Here is a 15,442-nt window from a genome sequence, read left to right on the forward strand (position 1 = left end):
TGCTCTTCGTGATATATTTGTTCCTGTCTCAACATTTCCTTCCTTCGTGCCTTTTCGTCCTTCGCCACTTCTTTCTCCCTTTCCTTTCTTTTCACCTCATCAGACCGTTCACTCGGCCTTGCATCATTGCTTCCTTTTCCATCTAATTTCAATAATATCTGCCCTCCCATCCATTCGTCCTTTGCAAATGTTAACTCATTGCTTCCTTTCCGTTTCTTTCTCTCTCTATCTCTCTCCCTCTCTCTATCGAGGGGTGCACATGTTTGTGCCTGATCCTTCCTTTCCTCTCTTTGTCCCACGGGATCGTGGAGGCCGTGTCGATTTCCTGTTCCTTCTCTTTTGTCTCGTCACTTCTACACGCAGGTGACTCATATGCAGGGTTGCTATACCCTGTGGCTGCCTTCAGTTCTCGTAGTGGGTACACACCCTCTGACTTACTTTCTTCAGTAACTGGTTCCGGCGGGGCAGGTGGCGCGGTAGGCGTCTAACCCACCTCTGTACATACGTTTAATATCCAATCTGCGGGGTGCTCTTCTTCCTTCACTTGTTCAAACATTTTCCATAGCTCGAGAACAGCAAGGCGTTTCCTGAGCTTCTTCCCGCTATATGTGGCATGCAAGAAGGTAGTCATATGCTGTAAAACAGCCTTCAACAATGACCCATTTTGGGGCCAAGGCATAAACATTTTATTTGCGGTGCCCTTAACCCATTCTTGACTAAATTTCTTCAGTTTTGTAGCGTGCATTGGCAACTGCTTGCACAAATGTGCGAGTGGAGTAATTTCTTCCATTCTCACCTTCGTCACCAACAATAATCGCACAGTGTTCCAATGTTACGCTATTATGAGCGAGCACCACATACGCAAGCTCCAATCCAATATTTCTGCAATTTTATACCAATAATTCTACTCAAAATGCATCAATTCAGTGGCGATTCCCTCTCATTTACAGAATCGCGTAAAGCAAAAATGCATTGCCATTAATTTGATAACACAATTATTCCACATTCAGCATACACAGGACATATATGACAGACGCTTGACAGACTAGACAGACACCAGCTGGTCATGCATATACCTGCCTTCCATTTAATACCCCGACATGGGATTTTAACTACCTCTTTATGACGTCTTTAAACGTCATCATAGCCTAGCGTCCCCCTCTCTGTGGGCTCTGGGTTCAAGTTCCTTCTGACCACTCTTTAAAGCGCAGGAACAAGGCGAATTTCACAGTTTTTGTCTTGGGTGCCCTCCCGGTATCCCTTAACGTTTTTCTCTCGGGTCCCCCCAACCCCCCGGTATTCTTTACAGTTTTGATATCAAGAGCCTAGGTCTTTACCCCCTATATATTTGTACAGTCTTTCCTACTTCTAGCTATATTATTTTTCCCCGCCACCCACCGTTACCTTTCCCCTTCTTACTCTAAGGCCTATAAGACTTTTGCCAACATACAAGGTTTTGTTGTTTCACCCACTGATCGTCACTTTTCCTCTCTGGAATTTCAGGATCACCGCCCCTTCCTCTTCCAGTTCTTATGGTTTTCGTCCGATCCGCTGCCCGTGGGAATGAGAAGGGTTATTCTTGTAAAAGCGGGTTCCTTCAGACCCACTGCAGATTTTTGGGAATAATTACACTATCATTGTCCACGGGGAGCTTCTCAGCTTACTCAGCCGGAATGGCGAAAGGACTCGTGATGTAACCGAAGGCCCAGAGTTACTTTGTGCCATCGGTTTAAAAGGTGTCTTATAACTATATCAATCGATTATCACTAATCGATGGCCGAAACCATCCTCTGCTACCAAGTGTTGACGAGGAGAGGAAATTCCTGACGGGCCCATTGGTCAGTACTCACCCTCGAAAACTAGTAATACAAGATAGCTGCACCATGCGAGGACATAGTGCGGGATTCACATACTCCAGCCAGGTTCAATAATCAGGACTCAGTAAATTGGCAAAGGGAAGTCTGTTTAATGATACATACATCAGCAGATGGAAATCAGTAGCATCTCGAACACCTGCCTCACCCCGACTTCCCCGAACTTCAGTACAACAGCCTCTTTTATGGGCAAACTTCGTCATCATTGACGTCTACTTCCATAAAAAATAATCATGCAGCATAATTGGTTAGGAAAGGTAACCTAAGTATAGGTGTTATATCTGTATATGGAAATAAAGCAATTGGATTGGATAACTCTTATCGGGTGGGCGTTTATGCCCATCCCTCTACAACACACGTGATTGACATCACTACAAGTACGACATCTCATTGGTTACAGTGTCTATAGGATCCTAGATTACATGGTCTATCATGATTGGGCAAATTACACCCCTAAACATAACTCTTCACTTTAATTAGCAGCTTGCCGAATAGACACCCAGGTGCCTAGTGTCCCAAGATTCACCCTTCCTCCTTTCCATCAATCAGTGTTTTAGGGCTATGTGTCAATTAGTTGGCTGGTTATGGCCTTGGATCTGTAGTCTCTTAGCAGGAGAAGTTATGGCATCCTCGGGTTCTGGATGACATCAGGCGGTGGTGCATCTTCGCGCCTGGCTGGTCACATGCTAGTTCACCGTGAATCTGCTTTAGTTTTCCATCTTTTCGTGTATTTAATTCTGTGTTCTCTGGTTGACCTCGATTTCTCCGGCACAAGCCTCTCTTTGCTAAGTTTCGATCCTGCTTCTTCCCTGGCCTCTGTTAGGTTTCGAAACTCGGCCTGTTAGCCCTCTGGCCGCCTGGGTACACTTCTGCTTTCACAAAATGGAGTCGCACCTGTACATTGTGCTGTATTGAGGTAGATATATGGGTGGCGCTTGCCGCTCTATTCTTCTACTAAGCATTGCAGGCAGTATCGATTTCTGAGCATCTTGCGTTTCAAGCTTATTCGATGGGGCGGTTGCTTCCATCTTGTCTCATGGCAACGTTTCCTTACGTTTTAACTTTATCTATTCTCTCTGTCCATTACATTTATTCTAGCAGTCACTGGTACGGGCATGCTAGCTTTCAGTAGCCACTTCTGGTTGTTCTCGGGGCTGCCTAGGCCCTTAGTCTATTTCCATTGGCCTTCCATTAAGGCCTTCGGGGTTTCCTCGTGGACGGTCTGTAAATACTCGTCGTTTCGTACCAATGGCAGGTATGGTTGTCTGATTGGGTACCGTGCAGCCCAGGGCTGTCTGGTTATGGGCACTTCAACATGTACTGATCTTCTAACATACACAGGGCAGAGGCCCACTGCAGCTCTCTTTTGGTTCAGCTGCTCCTTGTACGTCACATATATTTGCAAGTACTTTGCTGGCATCTCGAAATGTGGAGCAGGGGTGCAGGCCATGTCTGGGACCTCCTCTACACAGCCTTCAGCCCCCAAACGGCATTCATGCACATTTGGTCCAAGGCAAATTGTCTGCTGTTGCCTTCCAGAAATATGTCCCTTGGGGGTCCATAGCCAAGGCTGCTACGTGGGCTTCCCCTTTGTTTTTTTGCAGACATTATTGCCTTGACCTGAGCTCCCGGGCTGATGCCCAATTCGGCCAGGCAGTTCTTAAAAAACTTGTTCCAATAAGGGAAATGTCCATCCTCCCGTTTTCTTTGGTCAGTGCTTGGGAATCACCCAAAAGTATGTAGGAAAGTGAACGGGATGTAGGAGTATGACAAAGTTACTCACCGTAGTTACTACCTTACTCCTAGTCCATAGTCGCTTGTCCTCCATATGCCCGTCCGCCGTCCCCTATAATAAGTATCCTCTATTTTGCTAAAATGGTCTTTCAACCTGGCGATAGAAAAGGACCGAAGGGCGATGCACTGGCAGAGCTTAGGAAGGCAGGGCTACAGTCGTGCAGTGGCCCCGCGTAAACATAAAAGGAGGACAAAAAAGTAATTTTTTTATGCTTAAAGTGCTCCTGACCGTCCCAATGGACGGAATGTCCCAAAAGTATGGGGGAAAGGGGACTATGGATTAGGAGTAAGGTAGTCACTACGGTGAGTAAGTTTGTCATTCTCAATGTCCCCCTGTTTTTGCTCAGTAGCTTCTTCCTAAGGTTACAGGCGTTCGTAATTGATCTGATTTGGGCAGGAAGACCAGTGCGCGTGGCATATTCTACCATGACGCAGCCGCTCAGGAGGGGTGGACTGGCTCTCCCAGATCTGGAGCGCTATTATTGGGCAGCTCAGGCTCATTTTCTATTACATTGGTATGCTTCTCTCTTTATGACCGCACGTGCATGTGGAGAGAGCGCTGGCCGCCCCGAACCTGCTACGGTCAGTGGTCCTTTCGAGGTCTCCCCCTGTCCCACCCCACTTCCCGAATATTATCCAAATGACATGTGCGATCTGGAGGAAATTAGCGTGCAAGATGAGTGTGGGCGCACAATATTCACCCCTCCTCCCTGTAAGAAAATGTGATTGGGTTGGCTATATCAGGGGAGTAAGCTTATCTCCAGTGGGTAAGGAAATTGGATATTGACGCCTTCAGAGATTTTTTATGTCAGATAAGTTCCTCTCTCTGCAGCAGGCTAAAGAGAGGGGGTGACTCGCTGCTAGATGTCTTCTTGTATTTTCGGGTGCCCCAAGCGCTTAAGGCTCTATTCCCATCATTCCCTAAACAGCCCCTCACATGGGCGCTGCTGCAGGGGGTGATTCATTCTCAGGGGGAGGTACGTCTGGTTTCTCGGATATATAATAGTCTATTGGCAGCTATTCCATGGCACAGGGAGGCGCCAAGACGGAGGTGGGAGAGACACTTAGGCAGGGAAATAACAGATGAGGATTAATCATGTGTTGGGACAGACGCAGCGGGTGTCATTAAAGTCAGGTATAAGTTGATACAATTCAATTTTTTGCACCAGGTTTACCACAGCTTCGCATTAATTTATATCACTTTCTCAGATGAACTGTCTTACTCTCCCCCCCTCCCCTCTTGTATCTCCTTTCACTCCCATACTTAGAGCTTCGCCAGGTGCACTTTCCGGGCAGGCACCCCGCGTATCAAACCTTTCCTTCTGACGCTATATTCACTTGAGAATGACTAATTCATACGTCCACGTCACGCATTCCCTTCATTTCCCAACACTTGGATTCCTAGGCACAGACATCTGTCTTCCGTGTGCTCACAGGGACACACGGAACACTTATGCTGTTCCCTTCGATTTTCTGTTCGGCACCTCGCCAAACGGGACAGACAGGTCTCTAAGACCACACTGTGTTCAGCAGTCTTCTAGCCACAGCGGTCGTCTACCCATTCCCACTCAGGCTTCTCGCCGGCCCAGGCCCTCGTACACAGGCAAAGAATCCTCCCTTGCTACTCTCGGGGGCTGTAGACAACTGGAACAGACAATCAATCACCCGTTTCCTGGGTTACGAGCATTTTTGTCAACCAGCTTCGGCTCCGCCGTACGACACTCCCCCCGGCCTCCGACCACACTATTGATCTGACGCAGCACACACACCCCTCGTCACTCAATTTGGTCTTGGCTTCCCATTGGACATCTCATTTCCTGGAGGCACTTTTCCCTCCACGTCGAGGCCTGACGTATAGTCCGGTTGACAACCGCTACCTTGCCTCTACTTTACAGCTCCAGCCTGCACTCGTGCTGCCGGCGTCAGCGAGGGTTGACATGCAGGGACGACTCTGCTCTCCCTCACTTCGTGTGAATGCCATCTGACCTGACACATCCTGTTTACCCTGCACAGGTAACAACGTGGGTCTCATTACACAGTTCCATTTTGGCCCCATTTTTCCATAGAATCTTGATAACTCCTTCCCTCCTTGTTTTACTGTCTCGCCCTCTCACACAGCCACGCGCCCAGGGATCCCCACTTAGAGACGCACCGCCAGAGGCTGCTCCCAGGCGGACATCTGTTCTTCTGGGTTCTGCTCCCCCAGATTTTCTGTCTTCTCTACGTCAGACAGCCTTGACAAGACACCCTTGCAGGTAATTATTCACGTGCCTTTTATGTTTCCAAGGGCAGGATAACACTTATTACTTCTGATGCCTTCCCCTTTCTTTTCTATTTCTTTTTTTAAATATAGGCATACTTTCGTTCTAGGTCTCAGCCGGTCCACCGGACCTATGATGAGAATCTATGAACCTCACGAACATCTTCAAAATGTTTGTGATTCAAAATAAATACCCATCCTCACGTGTTCTACAGAGACACACTTTACCACAATAACAGCCTTCCAGAATTACTCTGATTTGATCGAAGCCTTTGTGGTGAGTGCCCTTTTAATTTGCCATATCTTGTCTCTTTCTCCCCCTCCCTGCTCCCCCCCCATGTGTGCCGCCGGACCGACAGGTCTGCACGGAGCATTGCGCTTCCGAAGGGGACCCAATACCATTATCTTTTTATGTTTTCAGGAGGGGCTGGTCCATTAGCACTATCTGAGGACTCCTTACTTTTATAAACATGTAGACTTGGTAATGTGAGACACAAGGCAGACAAGACTAATGTCCTCTGCTCTGCCCATATTCTAGCATGACACTCTAGTCTGCATGCAGATTTTGATGTATAATTTGTTACCCTTCACTTATTCCTACAACTTTGTATAACACTTTTATATCCTGTCTTTTTCTCTTCATTTAACTGGCTCTCCCCCTTTTCATAATCGCAGGGTCCTGCTATTTATTGCCCTGATGAAGGCGGAGTATTCTCTTCAGATACGAAGATCATTATTCTTTTGAGTCTGTACCGCCGAAACGCATTGTTAACCAGAGGGGATCCAAGGTCCATCACACAACACGGTGACATCCAGGATCTTTTCCTTTTTGCAACCACCAATCGAAGGACAAGGATACTTTTTCTACAAGCTCCTTTCTTGTTAATCTGTTTCCCTTACTTCATCCCCCTGATGCGTAGGCAGACCCAATCCCAATATATAATAATTTTTGACTTTGGGATATAAAAACATCTAATTTATTTGTTTCATCACAATTGTACAACAACAAGGGGCATTTGTTTTTCTTATGATTTCCTAGCAAGAACACAGTTTATCATTAATACAATTGTTTTTTCAATTCAATACTTTCACTTGTTAAGATTTCATTTGTAATCCAAAAGTGACTAAGAACAAATTTATGTTAACGTTCTCCACTAAGTGTTCTCATTTTCTTAATGACTCTACACCCAATAATTGTATGTACCATTTATATCACTGATTTTATATGTTTTTACATGCTAGACCTCCCCATGTATGTTATTTTTGTTTCTTTTATATAAAGCTTTTACTTTGTAATTTCCATAATGTTTGTCTCATTTTGAAGGAATGACTTTACTTTTTACCGCATGTAATATCTATAAATTGCACTAGCTATACAGGTTTTGGACCGGATGAATAATTCTAATTCATTTATACCCCATATGGGCCAACCCTTGATACACCAGGACCTTGTTTTGTTGTTACCACACTCTGGCCAGGCTTCACAGGAACATTCCTGGTACTCCTGAATCCTGCGCTTGGTGTGGGGTGGCTCCGGCAGGGTTTCTTCACCTCGCCTGGGAATGTTTGCAGGTCTCCCAGTTCTGGGCGGGGTTCTTGCAGAAAATCTCCTCGATTGTCGGGGAACAGCTAGAGCCCCACCCTGTTCTCACTCTCCTGGGTTGCACAAAGACCCTACCAAAGGGGATGAGGCACCTGACAGGACTGTTATTGCTGTTAGCCCGTAGGTTGGCCATGGCCTGAGGGAGGAACCGTCCCCTCAGCATACAGGGCAGGCTAGAAGATTTTGCTTACTGTCACGATGTGAACATTGCAGTCATTCGAATTTTGCAGCGCCACGCCCGCCCCCCGATGTCTGGTTTCCGTATATTCAATACCTAATTACAGTGGCTGAATGAGATACATGTTTGGTTTAATGAAGGCGGATTTCATGTCAAATGCACAGTCGGCTGTATGTATCTGTTTGGTGGGCGCAGGTGGGTCGGTCTTCATACACATGTATGTTATTGTTGTTGCAAAAGCAAATTATAGCATAAAACAAAGGGAAGTAAATGTGTAATGCTGTGAAGTGCAGTAAATTGTCTGATGCTCATTCATTATTGGCTGGCAAAAATAAATTTGAGATAATTCTAAGTTTTTTTCTGGCCCTTTTGCTTTAGATATGGCTATCATATTTCAAAGACCTCCTATTTCATATGCCATGACCCAGCTACAATCAAAAGGATTTTTGAGCGTCTTAGAAATTTCGGGTTACCAAAAGAATATCCAGCATTTTGTGGTGCCTATGGTGTTTTGAACATACGGGATGTCACCACTGGATTTGACAGCAGCCAACATGATAGGAAATCCGTAAGTTATATTTAGTGTTGTACTCCTAAATTATTGAAAAGATCATAATTTCTGTTGCGTTCCGTCCAGGATTTCCTCCTCAAAATTAAGAACGTGATATGAATGGAGAAGTTGTGAACATTTGAAGTGCACTTTTTTGATGTGCCCTTTTGTATTTGGTTTATTTACCATTCATTAATGTGATTTCTGTACAACGGATATTGTCATTTTCAGGATAGGATAGAGAGAAAGGATAGACAAGTGATAGCAGTGGAGATGGAGGGGTGTGTTTGTGTTTGTAAACCGGTATGCTTTGAATGATATTGGTAATAAAGGGTGCAGCGCGGATGTGAAGAGGTAGGGTGTTCATGGCCTGGATGCTGAGTGGGTAAATGCTTGTTTTTATGTACATGTTAGTTTGCGGAGTGGACAATGTGAGAGATGCTGGCTTGGTTGGCTGGAGTTTGTGTGGGTGATGGGTTTGAGTTTATCGTGAAGGTAAGATAGGGTTTTGTGGTGAATTGCTTTAAAAACAATGCATAGTCCTTTGAAGACAATTCTTTGGTTTATGCGAAGCCAGTGGAGTTTGGCGAGAGCTGGGGTGATGTGTGAATGTTTGGGTAAGTGGAGGTTGAGCGTGGCTGCTGTGTTTTGTATGGCTTGCAGGGGGGCAAAGGTGCTTTTGGGGAGTCCACTGAGGAGATCATTGCCATAGTCTAGCTCAGAGAGAACCATTGCTTGGACTGCAGTGCAGAAGTCATCAGGAGGAAGGATGTATCTGATCTTAGGTGGGAGGTGTAGGTGTAGATTCCATGTTTTGATGACAGCAGCTATGTGAAGGAAGCAAAGGGGTTGATAATGAAGCCAAGGTATTTGACAGATGGAGAGTGTTGGGATACGTGCTGGTGTCTGTGCCAAGTTCTTTGGTCCAGGGGGTGAGTTTGGGGTTGGTCTGAGCACAGATGAGGAGGTATTCTGTTTTGGAAGGGTTGAGCTTGAGGAAGTAGGCAGCCATCCAGGTGGTGATGGTGGAGAGACAGCTTTTGAGGATGTGAATTTGTGAGGGGTGATGAGCTTTGGAAGTATATCTGTGTGTTGTCTGCATATTGATGAAAATGGATGCTGTGTTTGCGAAGGGTCTGTCCAAGGGATTCAACATATAGGTTGAAGAAGAGTGGAGACAGAGCAGAGCCTTGTGTGACTCAATACTTGACCGGGGTGGGGTCAGATCAAAGAGGTGGCATGGAGAGAAAGTGTGTCCTGTCAATAAGGAAGGAGGTGACACAGTCAGAGAAGGCGCCTGAGCGTTTCATCCTGTGGGATCGGATGTTGAGTGGAATGGGGTGGTTGATACTGTTGAGGGCTGCAGAGGTTGAGGATTAAGTATAGTGGTGTGTGTCCTTTGTGATGTTGAGGAGGTCATCTAGGATTTAAAGTGTAGCTTTCTCGGTGCTGTGACCAGGTTAAAAAAAGCCAGATTGGAAGGGATTGAGTAGGTTGTTTGTGGTGATGTGTTTCAGTTGGGTAGTGATGAAGCATTCAACTATTCGGTCGAGGTATGTCAGGATCGCGATGGGGCAGTAAATTTCGGTGACTATGGGTCCAAGAGATTTTTTATTTTGCAGAAACGTGAGAGTTGCCCAGTTTTGAGCGCAGAGGGAATAGTACCATTTGTGAGACAGTAATTGATGTTGAGCCATTGGGGGGGCGATTGATTGGAAGCGACTTGAGGTGAGAATTCACCATTCAGGAAGTGTGCATGTTATGTTTTGGTAGTAAGGTTGATGAGGGAGCAATTTTGTTGAGTGCCTTCGTGATGATCATGTTGTAATTGTTGAGAGTGGAGGGAAGTGCATGCAGGAATGGTGGGGGTATGAGTGATGTAAAGGCAATATCTGTAATGTTTTGTTTGTCTTGCTGAGGAGGCAAGAGGGGGCTGTGTGTCAGGTGAGGGTCTGAACATGACACTGAGATTCTATTTTCCAGAGCAACACGATTTGTGCTTTAACGTAAAAGGTGTTGCTAGCTGTGTGTGATGAGTAGGTGATAAGTCATCTAAGTTCATAGGGGGGGTGAGAGGAGTGAGGTTACTCTTTACAATGGGGTTGCTGTCTGGATGGGAACCACCAGGGTTGAAATCGGCAAAGTAGACCTTGATACAGTTCGATCTGTGGTGGTTAGTTGTGAAATCAGTTGGTGTGGAAGTTGTGATTCTGTGTTGGGGGGGCAGTACATGAGGGGGAGAAAGGTGGGGTGTTGGTGTGATGGCACCCATCACCCAGGCCCAATATCATCTAAGGTGTTGTAGGGTTTGGCCCCCTAAATCACCCACATAAACACACCATAAGGGCTAGGTAGTGGGACATAAACCATGTCTTCACTTAAGATAGTTAAATTGACATTGTGTTGCCATGTTTCTTTTCCATTTAATAATGCATTAACTATTTGTACTACATTGCAACTTCAGGTTGTGAATACATAACACACCACACATACAGTATACAAAGAAAGTGAACATATGGTATGACTACACACTAGGAGAGCACAGAGGACAGTCGGGGAGATGAGTGTTCGTCTTTATACACACAATTAATTTAACATTCCCCACACTAAATCCTATTCATGGGCTAGACCTTTCTTAGAATAGGATACCTTCTCCCTAGCTGACCAGGCTGCTAAACCCTGCAACCAGTCTTCCAAGTTTTGGTTTATCTTCACTTATGCAGTTTTTCAAGACCTGTTTCCCGGCAACAATCAGAGCTCTTTAGACCCGTTTCTTGTGGTTGTAGGTGAAGTTAAGTCTGGTGGGAAACTGACCAAAGATGAACAGTGGTGAGCTCTCTAGGTACCTGCCCGAACCATTTCCATCCACTTAACGATCTCTAACCAAAATGGTTAGACCTTTCTACGGTTTAAAACCTATCCTTACATGTTCCTCTTGCCCCCCAACAAGACCAGCATTTGTTTGCAGGCTATAACTTTCTTTTCAACATCTTCCATGGTGACCAGCATACTTTGTTAAAAGTATCTACGATCTAGATCCACTTTCAACTTTACCAGGTAAGTTTATTTCCCCATCTCGTCTTCTTATGAGATGGTACATCCCAAGTCCATTTCCCATCTCATACTCCTATGTTCTGCCCCCTTTCCTCCATAATGTATGGGTGTCCCTCGCTAGGTACGGGAACAGACCCTTTTTCACCAGAAAAATCATCTTCCCCTTTAAATGAAGTTGCACGCAGGGGCGTGGCCCCGGGAGCAAGGCTCCCTTGACTCCGCCCACCAGCACCACACCCCAGTCCTCTTTTCCACGTCAACTGGAGCGGACTTCTTTACCCAAGCTGTGGTTGAGGCTCTTTTTTCCTTGTAATTTCACACTTTTAGACTTCCCGAGGGATATTTTTCCCCTTTTATTCTATTCATACTAATCACTTTCTTTATTTTAGAGATAAAGATGTTCAGTCCTCCGGTGCCTATGCTCCTTCCCAGGGTATACCGGCCACAGCATGCTTTAGCAGATGCCCAACCTGCGACAGATCCTTCCCCAGGTCAGACCTGCACACACTATACCATCGGTCCCTTTGGCGAAGACCACGGCTGGGACGGCTGCTCGGCGTGCGACGCACTTACAAACCTGGTCATTAAAGAACTGGCTGGCCAGGTGGAGGGAGCTGTTCTCCAGTTCACCACCGGAGCACATCAAGGATTACGTACAGAGAAACACCAAACCGAAGGTAAGTATTTTATTCTCCAAAGCACCCCGTAAGGGCGTCACCTAGCGGGAGGGGCCTGGTAGGCTTACTACCAGCAAGAGGACTGAGGCGCTTCGAGCAACCGGCCACACGGCTGAGGGAGCCACAGATCCTCCTGGTCCAATCGCTGATGGGCCAGAGGGCTCTTACACTATGGAATCCCCCGAGGGGCTATGCTCTACTACCAAGCGCAAGCCTGAGGGGGTACCTACACGCAGCACTGAAAGCACTACCAGACTTATGTTCGAGGGCACACTGCCTCCCAGGTCCACACCTGCGGTGCAGGGCGGGCCAGAGCTTACGCATTCAAGCAGACAGGCAGAGACTAGGCCCAGTACAGCAGTCAACATACATCAAGCACGTGCCACAGTACAGGACAAAATGGCCGCACTGCCAGTACGTGCAGACACATTCGGAAGACCCCAGCATGCGAAGAGTGCTTTTTCGACAAGTTCCTCACATTAATGAAATCCCCATAGATGGGTAATATACTTAATGGAATCATGCAGGACATGATCCCGCCGGTGCTCCCGCAAGCAGCCAGCTCCGGTCCAATCACAGGCTCCCTCTCAACCTGTGCCTGCGGTACAGCCTCTGGTAACAAACACCACAATGGCCTTGCTGAAGCCTGCAAAGCCCCCCCTCACAGCCTAGCAAGCGCTCCTACAGCTCCCCCAATACTCCACAGGCCTGCACGACACAGCGGGGGACACAGATGACGATGACGATCAGGGCACCTCCTCCTCCACAAGGGCTTTCCATGAAAAGTTGGCCGGGGTAGTGGAGTACCTTTACGATTCTGCATACACAAAAGGAGCAGCCAGAGGCTTGGGACCTCGCAGAGTTTATCCCCATCCACTCGGCTGCAAAATCTGGCGTACCGTTACAAAAGGGTGTAGAGGCCCTGGCGAAGAATGGTTGGGCAAAACCTCATTCAAGGCAGCCAACTAACAAGTGCCCAGATGCCAAATACAAACAGGTGGAAGGTGGTTCCCTCATCCTGTCTGTGCACCCTCAACCGCACTCCTCAGTCATTGCGGCAGACATTGCGGCAGTATCAGTGGATGCTCATCCACTTCGGCCCTAATATGCAAGGAGGAGATGGTCCTAGAGACCTATGGAAAAAAAGTCTACTCCAATGCCACTCTCCACCTATGGCAAGCAAATGCGGACACCATGTAGCGGCAGTCAACCAAAACTGTGGAGGGAGATTGCCGACTTCCTTCCTGATCTCCCAATCCATAGACCGGCTCGGTTTCAGGCTGGTCTAGCGAAAGCAAAAATAGTGGCTCAAGACCTAATGGAATCATCGGTGGCACACATCAACACAACAGGCAGGGCCATATGTGTGGCTACAGATATGAGGAGTGCGCGGCTCAAAGCCACTAGGTTCAAACCAGATATACAGGACCATATCCTCGACCTACCATTTGAGGGAGGGGACTTGTTCCATTCCTACACTGATGAGGAGTTGGATGAGAAAAAGTATAGCTCCCAAACAGCCAAATCCCTGGCCATACTGGCATAACCGGTCTCCAAGAGTTTCAGCCAGAGCCACCATAGGTCTGACAGCGGTCGTACCTTGGGTGGTTTCAAGGGCTTCCAGGTACGCCGCACCAGGAAACCCGAAAGGTCTGCTAACCAACACTGCTGTAAGCAGCAGAAGACTGTACACAAGGGCTTTTTCCAGTCCCCCTCCCAGGCACCAGCCTTCGAGGGGAAAAAAGCAGCGACTGGGTCATCAGGGACCACAGATCTCTTCATTTTCAGTCCTTGCGGACAAGGTTCGCAGACCCATGGGTGCTGTGCCCTTAGTGGTTTCCCTAGGTTTCCGCCTTCCGATACCTCAAGCCCCCCCACCCCTCCTTCCCGCAGATTGGCACGGCAACTCTCCTGGCGGAGATAATATCTCTAATAGCGAGCGAAGCAGTGTAGGAAGTGCCCCCCACGCAACGAGGCTTGGGATTTTACTCTTGTATCTTAGCCACACAGAAAAATAACCAGACCGGCCTGCGGGTTGTCCTAGACATTTTCAACCTTGATCCTTTTCCTACACCTGCAAAAGTTGAAGATGGTAACGCCAGCATGGATGGTGGAGTCCCTGTTTGGGGGAGAATGGATGTGCGCCCTGGATCTAAAGGATGCCTACCTACACGTTCCAATTTGGCAAGCCCATCGGACCTTCCTACGATTCCAGGTCATGGGCTTCTACTTCCAATACAACGTTCTCTCATTCGGTTTCAATTTAGCCCCAAGGGTGTGTTTACGAGACTAATAAACGCAGTGGCAGCACTGCTTAGATCGGAAGGCCACCACCTATATCCATACCTCGACGACTGGCAGGTACGAGTGGATTCCCCGGAGGTAGTCAAGAACACTGCAGCCAGGCTTATGCACACAGTATACGAAGTGGGCTTCTCCATCTCATTTGGGATACGAAAGTGCACAAAATATTCCCCTCCATGGACAGGGTGGCAGTGCTCAAAGCAACCGGCATTTCCTGAGCAGGGCGCTAACTTCTGCATGGTGGTACTAGCACCTGCTAGGGAATATGGCAGCCTGTCTTCTGGCGGTTCCTCACACCAGGCTCAAAATGAGGAGGCTGCAGCTACATTCCTCAGCATCTTAGAATCAGAAAACTGTCTCTTAAGCAGCATTAGTCAGCATACCAACCCACCTCCACCAGGAACTTCTCTGGATGAGGACAGACTCCAACCTCTTGGTAGGCAGACCATTCAGGCAGACTCAACCAGCATACATCATTACCATGGACTCATCCCTCCAGGTTTGGGGAGCCACTTTGAACGAGCACAGTGTCCACGGCTTTTAGGGAGAATTCTCATTCAATGGCTAATTTCCCTTACCTAGTGAGTCCCTCAGCAGATTTGCTGGATCTCTGGAGTGCATTTTTTTCACTTGGTAAGAGTGTGAGCTTTTCCCCCACTCTTACCCATGTTTTGCCATGTGTATTTCATCTGTTTTTGTGATTGTGGGCTCTGGAGTACACCACTTCAGTAGCCCCCTTCTTTTGTGCGTTACACAGCACCTTCAGTGCAGTGACACAGGGTTGGCTTTCAGACATCCCACCGACTCCATTTCTGGGGCTGACTACTGTCCCCCAGAAAAGGGTAAAGTTGCCATTAACTTTACTTAGTCATTTAACCACAGATCCAGTACACCCCATCGTACATGGAGTACTGGAAAGGGTTAATCCTTAGCCCTTTTTATCTGTACCTCCTAGAGCATTGTTTCGCTCTTTTAACATTTAGACTTGGCTGGTGGCAGTGGTATCTACCCTAACTTTTCTACCGCGATTATACTATGTAAACGTGGTATTGTTGTAGGCTATTCTATTAGCCTCGAACTTAAACCCGCTTGGCCAAATACTTTTTCTTTTGGCTCCGGTTGGGTTTATTATTTCTTTTTGTTAAAAT

At 47.1% G+C, this 15,442-nt stretch overlaps 1 protein-coding gene across 1 annotated transcript in view; it reads left to right on the forward strand.

The window, feature by feature from the left end:
* The window catches only part of PGM2L1 (phosphoglucomutase 2 like 1), a 1,482,539-nt gene that overhangs the window by 1,391,047 nt on the left and 76,050 nt on the right, over nt 1-15,442 (forward strand). Inside the window, exon 12 of the mRNA XM_069640198.1 lies at nt 8,088-8,277. Within this exon, the coding sequence (XP_069496299.1) occupies nt 8,088-8,277 (190 nt within the window). The remainder of the gene's footprint in view (nt 1-8,087; nt 8,278-15,442) is intronic.

The sequence above is a fragment of the Ambystoma mexicanum genome, chromosome 7q (assembly GCF_040938575.1).
Source record: "Ambystoma mexicanum isolate Mex_15411 chromosome 7q, UKY_AmexF1_1, whole genome shotgun sequence".
In the NCBI taxonomy this organism is placed as follows: domain Eukaryota; kingdom Metazoa; phylum Chordata; class Amphibia; order Caudata; family Ambystomatidae; genus Ambystoma; species Ambystoma mexicanum.